The 22,479-nt window shown below is 51.8% G+C and overlaps 1 protein-coding gene across 1 annotated transcript in view; it reads right to left on the minus strand.

The window, feature by feature from the left end:
* PCDHGC3 (protocadherin gamma subfamily C, 3) overlaps window positions 1–22,479 on the minus strand; it is a 108,433-nt gene that overhangs the window by 55,173 nt on the left and 30,781 nt on the right. The window contains exon 2 of the mRNA XM_015411132.1: window positions 20,219–22,474. Within this exon, the coding sequence (XP_015266618.1) occupies window positions 20,219–22,474 (2,256 nt within the window). The remainder of the gene's footprint in view (window positions 1–20,218; window positions 22,475–22,479) is intronic.

Here is a 22,479-nt window from a genome sequence, read left to right on the forward strand (position 1 = left end):
GGAGGGGGGAGGGGGAGGAGGGAGGGAATCTCGCGGGCACTCCCCCCCCTCCAGGAAGGCCAGTCAGAGAGAGGGGCCACCCGGTAGTCACCCCCCAATGTTCCCTCTAAGCTGTGAAGAAGAAGAGGAGATTGGATTTATACCCCGCCCTTCACTTGGAGTCTCAGAGCGGCTTACAAACTCCTTTCCCTTCCCCTCCCAACAACAGACACCCTGTGAGGTGGGTGGGGCTGAGAGAACTCTGACCCAAACTGCTCTTTTTCAAGGACAGCGGTGCCAGAGCTTGTGACTGACCCAAGGTCACATCAGCAGGTGCAAGTGGAGGAGTGGGGAATCAAACCCGGTTCTCCCAGATTAGAGTCCGCGCACTTCACCACGACACCAAACTGGCTCTCTTGTGGGCAGAAATTCTACTTTGTGAGCCATGTTCCCTCTAAGCTGTGGAGTCTTGTGAGCAAAAATTCAACTTTGTGAGCTGCCGGCGTTAAAGTTGTGAGCGAGCGATTGGGCGGCTGCGTGCATCAGCTTGCGTTGGGGCCACCCTTCCTGAGCTAGGACAAAATTGTGTGAGCCGGAGGCTAAAAAACCTTGAGCTAGCTCACACACTAACTCAGCTTAGAGGGAACACTGTTTGTGAGCCGATGGCATTAAAGTTGTGAGCGAGCGATTGGGCGGCTGCACAGATTAGCCTGCTCTGGAGCCCTCCCTTCCTGAGCTCAGACAGAAATGTGTGAGCCGGAGGCTAAAAAACTGTGAGCTGGCTCACACTGACTCAGCTTAGAGGGAACACTGGTCGCCCCCCCAGCCCACCCCCAAGCAACGGGGGGGGGGCACACCCAGGGTGGGAAGCCTTGCTCACCTTGCTATGGAAGCCTTGCTCCGTGCTGCTGCGTCCCCCTGGGGCGGTGCTCAGGGTCAGGCTGGGCTTCATGAACACAAACTCGCTGACGTCCGAGACGGGAGAAAAGCAGGAGCGGTAGCCCCGGGCGGGGGGTCCCAAGCAGGCCACCTGCACGCCGATGGTGGCGTCTCCGGGACTCAGCTGATAGTGGCAGTGCTCCAGCATCGGGTCCAGGGGGTCTTGGAGCGCGCTGGCCTGGCTTCGGCAGCATCCAAAGGCGGGAGCCCGTGCGCAGGCCCCTGGGCGGAAGCATCGGATCCCCAGAGCCACCAAAGCCATCAGCGAGATGGTGGAGATGGCCGCCAGGGAGATGATCAGGTACACGGTCACCATGGGGGGCCCCTCGCTCTCCACAGAGTGCGCTGCTAAGCCCAGGAAGGCTTCCGGGGCGCTCTCCTCCAGGAGCACCACCACGGTGACAGAGGTGGACATGGCAGGCTCTCCTGAGTCTCTGACCACCAGGACCAGCTCCTGGGTAGGGTCGTCCAGGTCGTGCAGCGCTCTTGTGGTCCTCACCTCCCCGTTGCGCAGGGCCGCACTGAAAAGACTGGGGTCGGTGGCTTGCTCTAAGTGGTAGGAGAGCCAGGCGTTTCTCCCAGAGTCCAAGTCCACTGCCATGACTTTGGTGACTAAGGTGTTGGCTGCAGTCGATCGGGGGATCCTGAACTGTACCATGGAGTCTTTCCCCGTGAAGGGGAACCGGATCCAGGGGGCGTTGTCGTTTTGATCTAATAAGTAGATGTGTGCCATGATCCTGTTGCACAGAGGAGGAGAGCCACCGTCGCAGGCTTCCACCTGGAAGCGGAAGTGATTGATCTGCTCATAATCAAAGGGGCGCTCTGCATACACTTGCCCACTTGTTGGGTTGATGGAGATGTAAGAGGTGGGATCCTCGACTCTTTGCCGACCAGGGCTGGCCAAAACTGAGTAAGAAAGGCGGGAGTTCTGATCTTTGTCGGCGTCCGCTGCGGAGACCGTCAGAAGAACTGCCCCAACGGGATTGTTTTCTTCTAGGATGGCTTCGTAATAAGACCTGTCAAAATGAGGCGGGTTGTCGTTGACATCTGCCAGAGTAATGGAGAAGGACGTGTGTTGGGAGAAAGAGGGGCTTCCCAGGTCAAAGGCATAAATGGTGACATTGTATTGTGCGGTGCTCTCCCGGTCTAGCTGCTCACTGGTAAGCAAGGAATACTGGTGCTCAAAGTCCTTCCGAAGTTTGAATGGGAGGTTTCTGGGCAGGTCACACTGAACTTTCCCTTGATCACCAGAGTCCCTGTCTTTGACGTGGATCACCGCAACGACAGTGCCAGGAGGCGCGTCTTCATTAATAGAGCTGGAAAAAGAGGTGAGGACAACTTCAGGGGGGTTGTCGTTCACATCCACCACTTCTACCATAACGCTGCAGTGTTCTTCCATCGTGGGGGAGCCCATATCCTTGGCCTCCACTTCAATCTCATACACACTGGCCTCTTCAAAATCTAGGTTCCCTTGGACGTGGATCTCTCCCGTGGTGTTGTCAATAGCAAATGTCTTGCGCAAGATTTCGGAGTTGTGGCTGCTGAGGGAATAGCGGATCTCTCCATTAGGCCCTTCATCCCGGTCCGTCGCATTCAGCTTGATCACCAGCGTCCCCAGAGGAGAGTTTTCCACCAAGCGGGTATGGTAGGTGGGCTTTTCAAAAACCGGGTGGTTGTCATTGGCATCCAGGACGTGGACAGCAATTTGGATTGCGCTAGACCTGGGGGGTGAGCCACCGTCCTCCGCTGTCAGGACCAAACGGTGAACAGCGATATGCTCCCTGTCCAACACGTTCTCCAGAACCAGCTCTGGGAATTTGGTGCCATCTGTGCGCGCCTTCACATTGAGGTTGAAGTTCTCATTGGCGCTCAGGTGGTAGGTCTGCAAAGTGTTTGTTCCTACGTCCGGGTCCTGCGCGTGCGGGACGGGGAAGCGGGCACCCAGTGCAGCCAGCTCATAGATCTGCAGCGCGATCGTGCTACTTGAGAATTCAGGAGCATTGTCGTTGATATCCAGAATCTCCACTTCAATGCGATAGAACTCCACGGGGTTTTCAATCGCAAGCTTAAGATGCAAGAAGCACCGCAGGTTCTGCCCGCAGAGCTGCTCTCTGTCTATCCTGTCATTGACTATTATGATGCCCGTGTTCACATTCACAGAGAAATACTGGGAGTCAGAATCGGAAAGCACCTGCAGATTGGCAGCTGCCAGCTTTGCCACATCCATTCCTAAGTCCTTAGCAACATTTCCCACAAAGGATCCTCGAGTGAGTTCCTCTGGGACAGAGTAACGGATCTGTGCAGAAGAGCCACTGAGAAGCAGCCAGAAAGGAAAGGCATGCAGGAGTCCCAGACGCCAGGCAGAGTTTTCTGTTCTGAGCATCTTTCTGATATCCACAGCAGGAAGCAATAACACTGCAAACCGGGAGCTATTTATAGCAGACAGTATTTCTTTAAGCCCCTGGAGGATACACCGCCTATCTGGAAGAAATATGAAATATCGGAGAGAGAAAGGGGGAACTGTGATCACTGTTTACCTCTCTCATTCATTGTTTTGGTTTGAGAGGGATTGATACAGCTGTGGAGGGGAGTGGTACGCGCCGCCCGATCTTCAATGTTAGCCTCCTAGCCATTGGCGGAGACTGCCTCCCCCTCCATCCAATCAGCAGCCTCCTTCTCAGGACAGCAACACACGCACCAATCCAAGGGTGGAAGTTGCTACTGTGCAAAAAAGGACCGCGTAACCTGCTGTTTTTAACCTAGAGACACCAGGCTAAACGGCAGACAATGGAAAACAAAGCCCCGAACCCGATGAGGGGCTTTGGTTTTTGCCCTAGTGACAAGACCCTCCGAAGCAGCAGCGGCAGCAGCGGCAAGAGGCCTCCCTGGCTTCCTAAGCACAGCCTCACGTGTCTCTCTCTTTCTCTCTCTGTTCAGAACTGCTGCTCTGTAGCAGTCTGGGAGGAAAGGGAGTTCAAGAGAAGCTAGCAAGCCATGGCTGAGGCTTCCCAGTCAACCAACTTCCCAAGTTTCAGACTTACAAATTCATAACACCTCTGGCTGATATTATAAACATGCTCGGGGGGGGGAATCTATGCACACTTTTAGCAACAAGGGCTTTTGCTGTTCTAAAAAAGGTTAAGAAGTTTGTGAGAGCTAGATTTGGGACAGGCGGCTTCTGAAGGATGCCTGTTTGCAGTTCACACCCCCCCCCCAAACCAACCCCTCCCATTCTCCAAGGGCTGTTGCCAGCTGCAGGGAACTTTGGTACGGGAAGGAGCCCCCCCCCGTATAATTGGCCCTGCTCTCATTGGCTTCCGTTTACCAGCCTAGTGCTGGATCAGACCACGCAAGAGCTGCACCCACCCCCATTCCAGTAACACGTGAACATCCCCTGGTCAATTTGCAGAAGCTTTTCGGAGAGACACCCAATTCACTAGGAGAAAAGAAAGAGAAAATGCTCCCTCACCTGCCTGAGATGGTTCAGTGTGTTAGTACGGGATAAGAAAGAGTCATATTCCCTCGTTAGAGTACTTGGTTCGGGATAGTCCACGGGCCTCATAAAGGTGAAATCGCTTCTGTCTGAGCCTGGAGAGTAGCTGGCCCTATAGCACTGGCTCTGAGAGTCTGTGGGCCTCAGAGTGACCTCCATGTATTTCAGGGTGCCGTCCGAGTTCAGCTGCAGCTTGGGGCTAGACTGTTTGAAAACGTCTCTGGCAGGGACATCGCTCAGGCTGCAGCAAGAGGAATCTCTGCGCCTTCTACTCCAAAAGCACTTGGCAGACAGGACGATGAAAGTCACGAGGGACACGATGCTCACAGCCACCAGGGCGACAATCAGGTAGAGGGTGAGGTCCGATTTTTCTTTGGGTTTCGTCAGGAAATCGTGAAGTTGGGGCCCTTCCTCCAACACTTCGTCCTCCAAAGAAACCAAGATGGTGACGGTGGTGGACAAGGACGGGTCTCCGTTGTCCTTCACCAGGACGAGGATTTTCTGTGCAGGGAGATCTGTTTCTTGGAAGTCTCGGACAGTCCGGATTTCCCCACTGTAGGAAGCCACTCGGAACAAGGAAGGGTCTGTGGACTGGGGAAGCAAAGCATAGGACAGCCAGGCATTGTGGCCAGAGTCTGCATCCACAGCTGTGACTTTGGTGACTACATAGCCTGCAGGTGCAGACTGAGGGATCCTCTGGAGTGCTGACAACTCCTGCCCGGTCACTGGGTGCAAAACAGTGGGTGCGTTATCATTCTGATCCAGTATGAAAAGGTAGACGGTGATATTGGAGCTCAGCTGGGGCGACCCAGCATCATGGACAGTGACGGGGATCTGCAGTACCTGAAGCACCTCATAATCAAAAGAGCGCTGGGCATAAATGTTCCCATTGTCTGGGTTAATGTAGATGAAGGAAGAGACCGGGGCGTCTTGGATCCAACTTCCTGACACCGAGTAAGTCAGGCGGGAATTGTCACCCTCGTCAGGATCAGAGGCTGCCACTGTGCACAACAGGGAGCCGGGGGGGTTGTTCTCCTTCAAGAAGGAGTTGTAGAAGTTCTGGGAGAAGGACGGGACGTTGTCATTCACATCTGAAATGTTCAGAACAATGATGACATCTGTGGCTAGAGGTGGGGACCCTGAGTCACGGGCGGTCAGTTTGATGGTATACTGAGAAACTGCTTCTCTGTCCAGCTTCTCACGGGTAATTAAAGAATAGTGGTTTTCAAAAGATTTAATTTTAAAGGGCAGCTTTGGTGATATTTCTAAAGTTATTTCACCATTGGCGCCTGAATCTTGGTCTCGTACATTGAAAAGCCCCACCACCGTCTCCAAAGGGGTGTTTTCAGGCACCGGGTTTACTAGGGAGGTAAGAAGGAACTCGGGGGCATTGTCATTCTCATCTTCAACTTCCACGTGGATAACACAGTGGCCTTCTGTTTGTGGAACACCCTTGTCTCTGGCCCTCACGTGAAGTTCATAAGAACGGGACTCTTCAAAATCCACATCTCCTTGGACACGGATCTCACCTGTGTTGTGGTCCAAACCAAACAACTTCTGGATGGAATCAGATGTGTGGATTCCAAAGGAATACTGTATTTCTCCATTAGAACCTTCGTCTGGGTCAGTGGCGTTGAGTTTGAAAAGCAAGGAACCTACGGGGACATTCTCCAACAGGCTGACCTTGTACACGGGGAGATCAAACGCTGGCTCATTGTCATTGTTGTCAAGGACCACGATGGTGAGTTGAGCTGTTCCGGACAGGACAGGATCCCCCCCGTCATGAGCTGTCAATATGAGCTGGTGTTCGGGCTGCTGCTCTCTATCCAAAGGCTGTTCCAGGACCAGCTCTGGGAAGAGCTTGCCATCCTTCACGGTCTTTACATTGAGGGAAAAGTGGGGGTTGGGACTGAGTCGGTAGGCACTGACAGCATTGGTCCCCACGTCGGCATCATGCGCACTCTCCAGTGGGAAATGTGCCCCTATGGGGGCAGACTCGGCTATTTTCAATAAAAGCCAGGGAGTGAGGAACCGGGGGGAATTGTCATTCAGGTCCAGAATCTCCACTTCCAGGTGGAAGAGCTCCAGGGGGTTTTCTATGACCACTTGGACGGGCAAGACACACACTAAGCTGGCTCCACACAGGCTCTCCCGGTCTATCTTTTCGTTCACCAGAAGGGTGCCGCTGGCCAGATTCACGGCAAAGTACCTCCTGCTCTCCTTGGCTAGCCTCAGCCTGCGACTTGAGAGGTCTGCCATGGTCAAGCCCACATCCTGAGCCACCTTCCCCACCACGGTCCCCGGCTCCGACTCTTCCACCACAGAGTAGTGGATCTGTCCTGCCACCAACGCCTGGCTGAAGAGCAAAAACAATCCCCGTACTTGCCATTTGGACGACGACGGCCAAGACAGCTCCATTCCAGAAGTCTTCTCCCAAGGTATCCAGTCTCTGAGGTGTCCCAACGGTCAGGAGGCTACAGGACCGGGATGAGTGCCGTTATAAAATCCCTCGGTATTCCCTTCCAAAGGAATTAAAGTAGCTTTTAAGCTCGCCTGGCTGCAGCGACTGAGTGTTAGTCAGAGAGCTGAGGGGGTGGATTGGGGGAGGGAAGCTGAGTTACAGCCATAGCGACGACGACGACGGAGGAGGAAAGTCAAGGCAGAAAAGAGCAGATTCTGCCCCCCCCCAATCAAATTGGGATCCGCACCTGACTGGATGACAGCCCCACTCAGTCTCCACCAATGGCAACTCCACCTACACTCTTAAAGCCGCAGTGATATGGACGGTGGAGGTGCCAGGACTGGTCGCCCCGGCCCTCCATCCCCAAACTTAAGGATCCGGGAGCCTGGTTCGTCACTGGTTTTGGCAGCTAAGTTTAGCAGCTTAGTTTCTTGTTCTCAAGGAAACAGCACGTCCGGGAAGCCTGAACGGTACAAATCCTCATTGTTCACATGAGCCAGATTCCTTGTACCCCCTCTTAGCAAAAAAAAAGCAATGCTCAGCTGTGGGGGAACTACAGGACCATTGCTTCTCTGGCTTAATAACCGGTCTGATTTTTCACTTGCTATGAAAAAGGTATCTGTTAAGGCACGACAAAAGGGAAGATAGGACCCCTCACAGAAAGGGCTTTGGCACTTGTCAAAGGCACCCTCCCCCTCCTCTCTATTTAAAACCATAGACGTTACCAAGGCAAAGGCAACCCTTTTAGAATGTTCCCTTCCAAACACAAAAACATCCACTACTCAGTGCTAGAATGCATAAACTTCAGCATCGCTTAAGGCCTCCCAGTGCCATTCAATTGGCTCTCCAAAATTAGAACAGCACAGGCAGGGCAAGAGTGCGTCTGAGCAGATTCACTGTAAACCAAGAAGCAACAGCATAACTTTGATCTGCAGAAATCTGCAAACCAAGCAATTTTTAGGCTGCAGTTTAAAAAATAAAAAAATAAAAGGACAGATAACAAAATACCTAATTATTTACATGAGTTAGATGGGTAGAAAATCTGGCATTCTCTATGGTTAATAATATGACATCCCAGCGTAGAATCATAAGACTGGAATGACTCAATGGGTGAGCTGTCTTGCACAACCCTTTGTCTAAGACAGGATGTTCTTCAGTATTTCTGACCTCTTCACTGCTCCCCCTTTAAAAGCATACAAAGGAAGAAGGTTTTGCAAGCTTCTCAGGCCAACTGTTCAAATGCTGGACTTCTCTCCTATCTAGAAAGCCACGGCTAGCATTTAACCTACAATCTGTGTCACAGTAGTTTAAAAATGTTGCTTCTTACACCTTTCTGAGTTCCTCCTTTTGTAAGTACTTGCAAATGGATGGCCCTGAGATTCCTAGAGACAGCATTTGAGATCACTTGCAGAACCTCAAATCCAAAGAAGAAGTTCCAACTAATAAATCGACCATCTTATAATACAATGCCTATATCATATCACAACCACTGTCACCAAGACCACCAGAGATGGCATTGGGATCAAAGGATGGTCAGAGAATAGTTTCGGGCAGGTAAGCATCTTAGTCTGTAGCAGTAAGACAAAATTCAAGTCTGGTAGCCCCTTAAAGACCCTGGACAATTTTGTTCGTCTTTAAGGTGCTACTGGACTCGGATTTTGGACACAGAGAATAGGATTTCTTGTCTCACCTCATTTGGTTCCCGGGAGAGACTTCCAGCCGGAAGAGTATCTGTATTGTTGATATCCTGTTGAGTGAATGGCTTTGCAATCCTGAAATTTCCCCCTTCTGACAAGAGGGTTTGACCAGGTCTTAGGAGAGGGAAATGGGAAGCAGACTCTCTCCCAATGAACACGGTGGGGAACTCCATTTTCTCTTCTGGGCTCAGGTTCACTGGGAAAGTGTCAAAGTGTCTTCCCATGGGCAGGGAGTTCCTCCCCTTCGTGTCTGTGGTCCAAGACGTGTCCAAGTGCCTTCTCCTCAATCTCTGAAGGCATTTCGCAGCTAAAACGCCAACAGCCAAAACAGAAAGGACAGAGATGGCTACCAGAGCAATAATAAGGTGCAGGGTCATGTGGGACAACCCGTCTGGTTCCACAGTGGCCTTCCTGAGGTCCGCCATGCCTGCCTCGTGCCCATGCTCTACATTTAGCACCAGAGTAGCAGTTGCAGTCAGAGGCGGTTTCCCGTTGTCCAAGATCTCGACGACGAGCTCCTGGGAAGGGGAGTCTTGTTCCAGGAGATGTCGGATCATTCGGATCTCTCCCGTGTATGCTGAGACCTTGAAGAGGCTTGGGTCTGTGGCCTTTTGTAGCTTATAAGAAATCCACGCATTCTGCCCAGAGTCCGCATCCACAGCGGTCACTTTGGTTACTAAGTAACCTTCCTGTGCCGAGAAAGGAACTGGCTGCTGGGCGAGGACACCCTCCCTGGTCACAGGGTACACGATAAGGGGAGCATTATCATTCTGGTCAACAATGAAAATGGAGACCGTCGCATTGGTGCTCAGGGGAGGAGAGCCGCAGTCTTTAGCCTGTATCTGGAAAGCCAGCTGCTGCGTTTGTTCGTAGTCGAACGAGCAGCCGCTGTAGACAGTGCCATTTTCTTTGACATAGATGTAGGAGGAAATGGGCACTCCATTGATAGAATGCTCCACCAAGGAGAAGGACAGCTGAGAGTTCTGGCCCAGATCAGGGTCAAAGGCAGAGACAGTAACGATTGGCACCCCCAATGCATTGTTCTCACTCACGAGAGCCTGATAGGCAGGCTGCGAGAAGTGGGGTGGGTTGTCATTCAGATCAGAGATGTTGACAAGCAAGTGGCTCTGGCTGGAAAGAGGCGGAGAACCAAAATCTGTAGCTGTGATTATAACATCATATTGTGATGTTTCCTCCCGATCCAGAGGGCCACTGGTGATCAAAGAGTAGTGATTCTTAAAAGAGGGGACAATCTGGAAGGGAACATCTGCAGGAAGATGAAGCTGGACTTCCCCATTTTCCCCGGAGTCTCCGTCAGTGACTCGGAGGAGGCCCACTACAGTACCAAGGGGAGCATCTTCCGGTACCGTGGTGGAGAGGGAAATGAACTTAATCAAAGGGGTGTTATCATTCAAATCTGCTACCTCCACTAAGACATTACAGTGGGCATCCATAGAAGGTGACCCTTGGTCTTTAGCCCTTACGTCAATCTCATAAGAAGTGGCCGCTTCACAGTCCACATTTCCCAGAACTCTTATCTCCCCAGTCTCTTCATTAAGGCTGAAGATCTTCCGGATTTTCTGGGAAGTGTGGCTGCTGAAGGAATAGGTCACTTTCCCATTGGGTCCCTCGTCTTTGTCTACGGCATGTAAATGTACAACCAGAGCTCCCAGCGGGGCATTTTCTAGCAGGCGGACTTTGTACGCTGACTGATTAAACACAGGGGAATTATCATTAGCATCAATAACTGATACCACAATCTCAGCAGTCCCAGACCTAGCGGGAACTCCTCCGTCCAGAGCTGTGAGCACCAAACGATGCGACTGCTGTTCCTCTCTATCCAGTGCCTTCTCCAAAATCAGCTCGGGATGTTTGCTGCCGCCTTTATGGGACTTAACACTCAGGGTGAAGTGCCTGTGGGGACTCAGCTGGTAGGTGCTGACTGAATTTGTGCCAACGTCCAAGTCCTCAGCGCTCTCCAGGGGGAAGCGGGTCCCTGGCTTTGCAGACTCGGCAATATCCAAACGGGTGAGGCTGTTAAGGAAAATGGGGTCGTTGTCATTCACGTCCAGGATCTCTACTTCCAGTCGGTGGGAAGCTGTAGGGTTGGAGAGCAGGAGTTCCAGATACAGCAGGCAATGCAAGCTGGGTCCACAAAGTCGCTCTCGGTCCAGCCGTTCTTTGACTACCAAGACCCCGCTCTGAGCCTCGACGTGGAAGTACTTTTCCGTTGAGCCAGCCACGACCTGCAGCTGTCGGGAGACCAACCGGACAGCATCCAGACCCAGGTCTTTAGCCACATTCCCAACAAAGGCCCCAGGTGCTAGTTCCTCCAGAATGGAATAGCGGAGCTGTGTCATCTCTCCGGCACTCCGGAGAGAGACAGAAACCAAAAGCCAAACACTTACTTGCCATGGCAGGAATGGTCTTTCTGTGGGAGAGAGCATGATGCCGATGACCAAAATATCTCCTCCTTTTGCCGGACCCCTGTCCTCTCCAATCCCAACACATCCAAGAAAGCAACAGAGAATCCAATTTTAGACCACTCGAGGACTAACAAAGCCGTGTGCCATCTGCATCTCTTGTCTTGTTTTTTCCCCACAGCGAATGGAACAGCAGCCACGAGTCTGTCCCAGAATCCAAAGGGGAGGGACTTGGCTGTCAATCAAAGCAGAGACTGGGTCTCCGCAACCAAGGAAGCTTTCCGATATTTACAGTGGCCCACCCCATTCTCCAACGGTGTGGGGGAGGTCTTAAAGGACCAGTGCAAATGTTGTGGACCTGGAAGCCAATTTGCCAGCTGTCACTGCCTGTTATTCCCAAGACAATTATCCTAACATTAAATCCCACATTACTGCAAGCTCTTATATGCATTAATGAACATTCCAAGCATTTCAGCTCATTAAGGACCACTCCTTTGTTCCGAATTGTCAGGGATACGTGGAAAGCCAAAGAACAGCATATTTTCCCTGACATTCTAATTTTGTCTAAGCCACACAAGGCAGAAACCACGCACCATTGCACAATTAAGCGCTGCGCTGCTATTTGCTATGAGCGCTTTAAAGGACATGGGCGGATCATCTGAGATCCCTTAAAAGGACGAGACATTCACTAACAGAGACAGCGCAGAGCGTCAGAGTTCACTTCGTTACACCTCTGCCTTTACTCTCCAAATGGGATCTGAGTCCCCCCTGGGAATCTCAGAAATTGGACATCCAATGCCTAAAGGGGAAGGAGTCCCACTAGCCCAAAAGGGAGTTCTCACCATTCGAAACTCTGGTCAAGAAGGGGGGGGCAACTTAAGGGCTGGGTTGGTTGTTTCTTCTCCTCCTCAGCTGCAGACCTTGGATCGTAAGCCTGCAGACTGGGGCTTGTCAGTTTTAACTTGATATGATTTAATTTAAAAGTGCTTTATAAATAATAAATGTCCCTATTATTATTTTATCAGTAAGAACTCGCGGCTTCCTTAAAGGAGCAAGGAATGAAGGATTCGCTGCTGTAAGCCCAGGATATTTCTTTTCCAATCAGTGAATGCAATGGGAACTTTAGCACCTGGGCGGTGGGCGAGGGCTTTTGCTGGCACAGCCAACCTATTTCTGCCACCTTTTAGATTGTCCTATGCAAGAGTGGAGCTCTCCTCTAAGCAGAGCTTTTTTGGAAACATTGGGGGGGGGGGAGGAGAAATAAACATACATGTTGAGAACAGTGGGACTGCAGTGGCAACCTCCACACAGTCAGGAACCCTGCTTTTTCAGCAGTGTACCCTTTATCAAGTGAAACTGCCGCATCCTTTTATTTCACTCTGTATGTGCTCCAACGGGTGCTGTCATTTCACGGGGTGCTTCCATGGTATATGCATGGTGAAATAAGTGAGTGTGATCACCGTAGATGAAAATATGCAGTGAACACACTGCAGCCCAGTTCACAAGTTACACTGAATGCATTGCACAATGCACTGCCGCATCCTTTTATTTCACTCTGTATGTGCTCCAACGGGTGCTGTCATTTCACGGGGTGCTTCCATGGTATATGCATGGTGAAATAAGTGAGTGTGATCACCGTAGATGAAAATATGCAGTGAACACACTGCAGCCCAGTTCACAAGTTACACTGAATGCATTGCACAATTCATAGATGTGATGAGTAACTCATGTTAGATTCAACACATGTACAACCGAACATATGACTTAAACCAGGCAATGATCCCGCTAAGCTGTGGAGTCTTGTGAGCAAAAATTCTACTTTGTGAGCTACTGGCATTAAAGTTGTGAGCGAGTGATTTGGCTACTGCATAAATTTGTTTGCTGTGGAGCCATCCTTCCTGAGCTAAGGCAAAAATCTGTGAGCTGGAGGCTAAAAACTGAGTTAGCTCACACTAACTCAGCTTAGAGGGAATACTGAACCAGGGGTGTCGAACTCATTTGTTATGAGGGCCGGATCACACATAAATGAGACCTTGTTGGGCCGGGCCATGTGTCATAAAATGTAATGCTAGGTAGTGGAGATATAAACTTTATAAAGGACACAAACACAGATTTTTTTTTACTAAAAATAAAAACATGCATAAAATATTAGCTCTGTAAGCTGCAAACCTACTTTTGATTTATCGACATTCACCACAGAAATCTCAGGCTCAGACCTCTGAGTCTAGGACCCAGGTTAAAACATGAAATGGCCGAATGATTAAGAGAGAGTCTGGCAACGCAAGCTATGATGCAGCAGCAGCAGCAGCAGCAGAACTGCGGGCCTGATGGAAGCCCTCCAGGGGCCTCATCTGGCCCCCGGGCCGCATGTTTGACACCCCTGAATTGAACTCCACATTTATCCAGGCACTGGTCTCCAGTTTCATTGGTAAAGTGAATGCATGTTGGCTGTACAAGTGTACACTGTAACATGTGAACAGGGCTAGCGTATTCATTAGTTCTGGAGTGTGTGGTGCAGCTGTGACTGTATTTGGTGAGCTTCTGTCCTAGCTTTGCATAGTTTACTGATCCCAAATGTCCTGATATTGGAACAAATAATTCTAATGACTGTTAATCAAACCTGCACCATTGAATTATTCCCAGGGTCTTGCTTGGGTATGGTACCTGGGGCTGCCCCAGTTACAGCCATCGCCGCCCAAGGCTACTGTGCCAAAGAGCATTCAGACTATTCCTTCCTTCCCTGTTTTCTGGAAATGGTCATTTTCTCTGCATCCTCCCAGATTTTGCAATTGTGAATGGAAATGTAGCTAACAGACAAGAAAGATGGTTTCCCAAGAATCAAAGGGCTCAGTCACCATTCACTGAAGTTGCTAAAGACTAAACACCACACTACTGATCAGAGAAGGAATGCATAACATAGCAACTAAAAATAGCAAACTGCATATGGATTACTGAACACTGTGGAATGCAATCTAAATGAAATATGACTTATCCGAAACGGAAGGTGCAACATAAGGTTGGGTCCTGTGGATCTGTTCTGCTAGCGGGATGAGCCTCCCCCTGACGCATGACACTTGGAAAGGCATTCTGCATAAGGAATGATTTCTTCCGCCACAGGCAAGTGCCGCCACTGGCAAAAAGGATCCACACCTCATTTGCTTTCGGATAATATCAAATACCATTGCGTGCCAAACACTGGTGCTTAAAAGAACAACAACAGATAAACCTGTACAAAACCTCACCCAGTTTACTAAAACGATGCCCCACAACTCCATTTACTACAGGGCCCCGAAGCAGGGAAACTGGGTCCTTCTGGGACCTGTGCTGAAGCCTTGCATGCTCCCCCATACAACACGTGGCCTTTATGGGCCTGCCTCCACCCCTTCCATCCCATTGGCCGCAGACTACCACGTGTCGGCCTGTCTGTAAGTGAAAGACCAAGTGTGTGGCAGAGGACTACGCTATGGATTTATACCAGTGTTAACCTGTGCTCCCTCTAATCTGTGGAGTCTTGTGAGCAAAAATTCTACTCTGTTGGGAGCGAGCCATTTGGCTACTGCATAAATTAGTTTGCTCTGGAGCCATCCTTCCTGAGCTAAGACAAAAATGTGTGAGCCGGAGGCTAAAAGACTGTGAGCTAGCTTACATTAACTCCGCTTAGAGGGAACACTGGTGTTAACTGTCACTTTTCCCTGGCTAGAAGCTCCTGGAAATGTAGGTCAGGCCTAATTCTCATTAGAAGCAGGCAGGAAACCTGTGGCTGGGTTGCATCCCTTCAGGCTAACATGGCTGAACACTTCTTTATACAATGAACACATTCCCTGCACTCAGAAAATTAGCATGTCGCAGAGAAAGCTTCTAGCCTGTTTTTTCCCTGCCATGCTAATTTTTGATGTATGTAGGGCTTTTTTTGTGTTTTGGAGCACTCCACCACATGAGCCGTCTGCTACATTTGCCACCAGAACACAGATTTATCACCACCAACGAAGACCAGATAGCCGTGTGGGAGCCAAGTAATTCTCAACATCTGGAAAGAAGCCATGTCAGCAAAACTGTTTTAAAACCGATATACCCGTGCAATGTAGATATGTCAGGGAATAATCCCTGGAACATTTATCCACCTTTCTTTGCTTGGTGCCCGACTGCCTCCTCCACACCGGCAACTGGCCTGCATTCAGACAAGCCTCCCTGGACATGACCTCTGCTGGGTGCCAGCCGGCCTCTGAACAACCCCCCCCCCCCCCCCGTGTCATTTTTACATGCCACTCCAGTGCCACTGAGCTTTGCCATCTACTACCAGCCAAAGCCTTAAACCTCTTGGCAGGGGATGGAAGGAGGGAGTTCTCACCTTGCAAAGAAGACCTGGCCCCAGCTGGTACCAGATGCACACAAAGCTTTAAAAAAAACCCTTTGCAATGAAAACAATAAAAGTCACAAACATAAGGAAAGTAACAAAGAACCCTAATTTCTCAGAGCTGTCTCCTTCCAGCTGTCTCTGGTCAGAAGTCATTCGGACTCCCAACTGAGGCACACTTGTGGCCAGGGGTCATTTCGTAGAAAAAGAGGTGCAGGAGCTCATTAGCATAACTCATTAGCATAACTTATTTGCATATGCCATCACTGAAAGTGTGTCAGAAGGCAACACCCACCGCTCAGGCTCCACTGGACTGCTTTGGATTGCTAGCTATTGGGGGTGGGTGGGAACATGCAGATCTGTCCTCGCAGAGGAGGGAGAGCTAGTACCTGAATAGAACTTGGTCTTAAAGGTGCCACTGGGCTGTTTTGGACTGGGGGGCCGGGGGGGAAGCTCTGCAACTTACCTGGCTGCTTCTTGCTCTGACTGAAGGCTGCTGGGAGCAGGGGGTGGGGCTTGTTGCATGTGCCCGCCCCCTGGGCTCATTACTGCCGGAGCTCCGCTCCTGTGCGCTCCTGCAGGAAATGACCCCTGCTTGTGGCACTTTCACATACACTGAATCATGCACTTCCAATCCACCTTCAAAGCACTTTAGCAACTCTTTGCAAGTAGTGAGCAGAGTGAATCTCCTGAGCTGCAGGGGATGGAACTTGGGAGAGGAGGAGACCTGACGCCTTAACTGCTAGACCATGCTGGCTCTCATGCGGAAATATCAGCCTCCTCCCTGGAGACCCTGAGAAGAAGATAACCTCCCCCCCCCCAAACATTCAGCCCTTGAGACCCAGAAGCCACAGCGCACCAGGGCTTGCAAGGGACCTCATACTATTCAGTGCAGCCTTGCATTCACACCTCCTAGTACAGGTGTGGTCCAGAGCACTTGGCAGGGACCTGTGGGAAAGCATCCAACACCATATGGGTTGATTGGTTTTTGCAAGTCCACACACAGCAACTTTTCTGGAGTGTCTCAAAAGTAACGTGTTGTTGTTGTTCAGTCGCACAGTCGAGTCCGACTCTTCGCGACCCCCTGGACCAGATCCCGCCAGGCCCTCCTGTCTTCCGCTGTCCTCTGAAGTTTGCTCAACTTCATGTTCCTTGCATCTATGACACTGTCTAACTATCTCATCCTTTGCCGTCCCCGTCTTCTTTGACCTTCAATCTTTCCCAGCATCAGGGTCTTCTCCAGTGAGTGCTCCCTTCTCATTGGGTGGCCAAAGTATTTGAGCTTCAGTTTCATTATCTGGCCTTCCAGATAAGGTGTAGTTTCATATAAACGATAAGAAGATATGCAGTTACCTTACTCATTTCTGACACAGACATTAAATGGGGCTACCCTTGAAAGCTTTTTCCAGATTTTCACTGGGGGGGGGGGGCATAACAAGTAGTCCATAATATTAGGGCCCCAGCATCTCCACGGGCTCCCTAGGGTCTGTAGGTTTTAAGCTATAAAGCCACACGGAACCTGCATACTTTGTAGGTTTTAGCGTACAGTCATAAGCAGCTTAGACCCTGCAGAGCATTACGACCCTCCCTTCACATACTATCCCCCCCCTTCCGTATGGCCTACTTCTTGTTGGGTTGGTAAATCTGCCTCGGAGATGTTCCATTTTAGACTGAAGATAGGGAGGTTGCCGTCATGGCCCCCAAAGCTCTGGAACGCTCTCTGTAGGAAGATTCATCTGTCCGAGGGATTACAGTCTCCAGGTGGGACCTGGGGATCTCCTGGAATTTCAGCTCATCTCCAGACTACAGAGATCAGCTCCCCTGGAGAAAATGGATGCTTTGGAGGGTGGGCCCTAGGACATCGATTCTACCCCACTGAGGTCCCTGTCCTCCCCAGACTCCAGACCCCCAAATCTACAGGAGTTTCCCAATCTCGAGCTGGCAACCTCACCTCAGTGGGAAGGAGGCCCTAAATGGGGCTAGGGATGCCTGGGCTCCTTACTGCTGGAGCTCTGCTCCTGTGCACTCCTGCAGGAAATGACCCCTGCTCTAGACTATGGAGATCAGTTCCCCAGGAGAAAATGGATGCGCTGGAGCGTGGACTCTGTGGCACTGCACCCCATTGAGGTTCCGGTCCTCCCCAGAGTCCACTCCCTAATCTCCAGGAATTTCCCAACCTGGATCTGGCAACCCTACCCCCCCATCCCGCACCGGTGGTCAGGGGGCACTTGGCAACCCTACCTGAGGATCTGTAAGATTCTCTGAGAGAGGCCTCCAGCATCAGCTCATCCTGGTGACAGCACGGGGTTAATTCCCAGTGGCTGCTCGCCAACTGTGGGACTTCCTTTCCCTTCCTAGTCTGAGAAAGGCCAAGGCCTCCTCTTCTCAACGAAGTGTTGCAAACGGCTAACTACAGAATAGGAGGGGAAATGAAGGGGGACCCCCTCTTAAAGGCAGTTTTATTTGAATCTGTGCCCTGTTTAGTTACACTGAGCCTAGGGTAATAGCACAGTTAGAAATCTTTCAAAATATCAGACCTGGCCAACTGGCATCGCAATGCTGAACGGATTGATACCCTTCTAAGCAGACTGACTTCAATGGACTTTAAAAAGATGTAGTTGTCGGGGATGATTCTGTCGGAGCTCCCCCTTCCCCGCCGCCAGCTGAACACAGCCCACCAGCCCCGTCTGGTTTGTTCCGTCACTGGCTTATGTCTGATGCTTACTTGGAGGAGCAAGTGGGGTGGGGGGCCCATGAAGCATCCGGCAGGCCACGATGTACAGTGGGTGCGCTGCACTAGGCTCAGGGAGTTGCAAGTTGTGCAGATCTGGAATTTAATTGAAAACATGGAACAACCCATGGGCAGGATTTGTGAGGGGTTTGCCTTAAAGGTTTACTTTCCTCAGGCCCTGGTCACACGAGAGGTTTTGGGCCGGGAGAGGGCCGGATCAGGGCCGCAACAAATGGGCGCGATCCCACCGCAACATCTGGGAAGCATTGCGCGCCCGTTCCCGATCCGGCCCTTCCGCCAAAAACCCCGCAGCAAAAATGAACCACCTACTGAGGTGGTTCATCCGGGAAGTCCGCATCAAGGCCGGCCGTGGGATCGCTGGCGCGTCCTTCCGCCGGCGCATCCCCGGCTCCTGGCCGAACTGCGCATGCTCACACATGCGCAGTTCAGCAGCCTCCCCCTCCCGACCGTGTCTTCCTCCCCGGCATCTAATCGTGCCAGGGAGCAACGGCGCCGCGGCTCAGGGGATCCGTGGGATCCCGCCGTGGCGTCTCTATTTTGGTGCGGCTCTAATTAGCCGCACTTTGGCCGGTGTTTTCCCTGCCGTGTGGCAGGGACCTCAGAAAACAAAAGTAAAACCAGAAACAACAAACACACACTTGAACATTGAAGAATCAAAGAATGTAAAATGCATAAAACTCCTGTGAACTGATGTCCTTCACAGAAGTCCTTCCATCGTCTTAGTTCTCACTTATTCCGCTGGAAGGATGTCAAAATCAAGATGGCCGACTCTATGACAGGCCACTATCCGGAGAAAGCACATCAAGTGTAGACAGGGGCCTGCACTACAAGTGGCCACTCCCAGAGCATTGCATCTTGGGTAGGCGCTCTCTGCAAGGCCCTTTTTATAGTGCGGAGATCCTCTTCTGCACCCCAAGCAACTGTCAACCAACCAACTTCCTGTTCCCATTTCTCCTGCAATAATCTTAGAAGATGACCTCTTGAAACAAAATGCCATTGAAGCCCTGTGTCAAATTACCTTGGGTTGTTTCCCTCCTGTTCACACCTGCTTGACTATATACACAGTGTATTTGATACTACCCCATTCTCCGAAGTTGTAAGTATGCAGAATGTGCCTTGCGTTTACATCCCTGTAATATGTGGAAGTTAAACGGGCGAAACATATTAGCTAGAGACACAAGGAAGCGTTACAGATTTTCTTGCTTCAGCAACCTCAGACAACCCAAACAACAAGGGCACCTAGAATTCTTCCAATATGTATTCTTATTAAGAATCCATTACTTTATATACCAAGTTTTTGTCCTACACCAACAGTCCTCTGGGCCTGTGAACTCCTCACCCCTCCCCTCGCATTGAACAGAAACTCTCTAGGGTCTCCAGCAGAGATCTTTCACATCACCTACCACATGGTCCTTTGAATTGGAGATACTAGGGCAGTGATGGGGAACCTTTTAGAGACTGCGTGCCCAAACTGCGACCCCAAACCCACTTATTTATCGCAAAGTGCCAACACGGCAATTTAACCAGAATACTGAGGTTTTACTTTAGAAAAAAACAACTCATACATTAACTTAAGATGATCCAAACAAAGTAAGGAAAGCAATCCCAAATGCTTTCATTGACTTAAAATTATTTGGCAGAGAATTCGACACTTTAATGATGGTCTGGGCCTGGCTGGGGCGATGGCACGCCTGCCCACAGAGAGGGCTCTGAGTGCCACCTCTGGCACCCGTGCCATAGGTTCGCCACCACTGTACTCGGGACTAAACCTGGAACTTTCTGCATACTATGCAGATGCTCTGCCACTGAGCCACAGCCCCTCCCGTAGCTCCTATGTATTTTTGAACTGGTACAGAAAGAATTCTGAGAACCAATCAACTCCATGTAACATCTGAAGGGAATAACACAGGAAATGCATGGGGGGGGTTAAATGGGGGGGGGACTCTTGCTTACAGGGTCAAACAGAACACCTCATGGGAAAGGAGAAACAGGTTTCACGGGAACAGCAACATTTCCAAGAGGAAAAAAACACCCACTTTAGCTTTTTGCATTCTAGTCAGTGCAAGATCAGAATTGTATTTTCCAGACTTTGCGGGACAAGAACAATGAGTATACGTTACCTCGGAGGGCACCAGATGTCTACTATTTGTGCTTATTATCTGGTTATATAGTGCAGGATCACATCTGGCGAGCGTGTTCTGGCAGCTGCCCATGGGACTGGGGGTAAAGGGCATTTTGTATAGAAGCTCACTCTGGCGAGAGTCAGTGGTGAGAACCTGCTGGTAAAAGTTTGGAGGAGTAAATCCACTCCGGACAGTGTCTATGTGGTTGAAAGGTCCCGGGGTCCTGTAAAGGGAGCTTCTGGAGGCCTTGAAAATGTCCTTGGATCGCCTCCACTTGTAGAACTTATAAAGGCCCACCCCGAGGACGGTGAGAAAGAAGGCCACTGAGATCAAGATGATAGCAAGGATTAAATAGAAAGTCAAGTGCTTCTTTGTCTGTGGCACCAGGGGCATCATCGCCAGGTCTGAAAAGGTCTCCCCTGACACCTCGGCTACCGTGATGGTGAGGGTCACCGTGGAGGATAAGGCAGGTTCCCCATTGTCTTTGATCAAGATGACCAAGGTTTGCTTGCGGGAGTCATCCTCCTGCAAAGCGCGAGCGGTGCTCACCTCCCCAGAGTGCAGCCCCACCGTGAAAAGCCCTGGGTCGGTGGCTTGAAGGAGCAAATAGGAAAGCCAGGCATTGTAACCGGCATCGGCGTCCCAAGCCACAATCTTGGTGACCATGTATCCAGGGCTGACCGTGGGGGAAATGGTTTCTGAAAACAAAGCGCTGGCATTTGTGCGTGGGTACAACACCTGGGGCGGGTTGTCGTTTTGATCTGTGACAAACACGCCGACTGTGAGGTTAGTGGCGAGGGGTGGGATGCCCCCATCGTGGACCTGGACCACCATCCTGAACTCCATTGTATCCTCGTGGTCCAGAGGCACTAGGACATAAATAGTACCATTGTCTCGATTAATAGAAAAGTACCGGCCCACCAGGTCTCCCGAGACCTTATTACTGTCCAGGATGGAGTAGGAAAGGTGGGAATTCTTGTTCAGATCCGGGTCGGAGGCACTGACGTTAAGAATCACGGTCCCCGGAAGGTTGTTCTCCTCCACGTACAAATCATAGGAGGGCTGTGGGAATTTGGGAGGGTTGTCGTTGATATCGGACACTTTGACCAGCACCTGCTTCTCCGCCACCAGAGGAGGCGAGCCACCATCCCGGGCTGCGATGGTGATGTTGTACTCCGAAACCAGTTCCCGATCCAAGGGCTCTTTGGTCTGCAAGGTGTAGTAGTTTTTAAGAGAAGAGCTAAGGGCGAAGGGGATGCCCGAAGGTATGGAGCAATGGACCAGTCCGTTATCCCCAGAGTCCTGGTCCCTGACGCTCAGCAAAGCGATCACAGTGCCCGGGGCGGCGTCCTCCGGCACCGGGCTGTACACCGAGGTGACCGTTATCTCCGGGGCGTTGTCATTCACGTCCTCGACCTCCACCAGCACTTTGCAGTGCGCCACGGCAGGGTTGGGGCCCTTGTCTTTCGCCTGGATGTAGATCTCGTACAACTTGGCCTCCTCGAAGTCCAGCGAGCCCTGGAGCCTCAGCTCCCCCGTGGCGGCGTCGAGGCCGAAGAGCTGGCGCACCCGGGCCGGGGTGTGACTGCTGAAGGAGTAGAGGATCTCCCCGTTGGGGCCCTCGTCCAGGTCGACGGCGCTGGGCCGGGCCACCAGGGAGCCCGTCGGGGCGTCCTCACGCAGGCGGGCGCCGTAGGCGGAGCGGTTGAAGACGGGCGCGTTGTCGTTGGCGTCGAGGACGTCGACCAGGACCTGGAGGCCGGCGGGGCGGGGCGGGCTGCCGCCGTCGAGGGCGGTGAGGAGCAGGCGGAGGTCGCGCTGCCGCTCGCGGTCGAGCGCCTGGCGGAGCACCAGCTCGGCGTACTTGGTGCCGTCGGCGCGGGCCTGCACGTCGAGGGCGAAGTGGGGGTTGGCGCTCAGCTGGTAGGTCTGCACCGCGTTGGCGCCCACGTCCGCGTCCTGCGCGCTCTCCAGCGGGAAGCGCGCCCCCGGCGCCACCGCCTCGCTGACCTCCAGCCGCATCTGCCGGCTCGGGAAGGCCGGGTCGTTGTCGTTGATGTCCGTCACCTCCACGGCCACGCCGAAGAGCTCGAGCGGCCGCTCGGCCACCAGCTGCAGGCTCAGCACGCAGGGCGCCAGCCGGCCGCACAGGGCCTCGCGGTCCAGCCGCTCCCGCACCACCAGCCGCCCGCTGCGCAGGTCGGCCGCGAAGTAGCTGCGCCCGCCGCCCGTCACCACGCGCAGGTTGCGGCCCGCCG

This window comes from Gekko japonicus, unplaced genomic scaffold, assembly GCF_001447785.1.
Source record: "Gekko japonicus isolate JY-2015 unplaced genomic scaffold, Gekko_japonicus_V1.1 scaffold834, whole genome shotgun sequence".
Classification (NCBI taxonomy): domain Eukaryota; kingdom Metazoa; phylum Chordata; class Lepidosauria; order Squamata; family Gekkonidae; genus Gekko; species Gekko japonicus.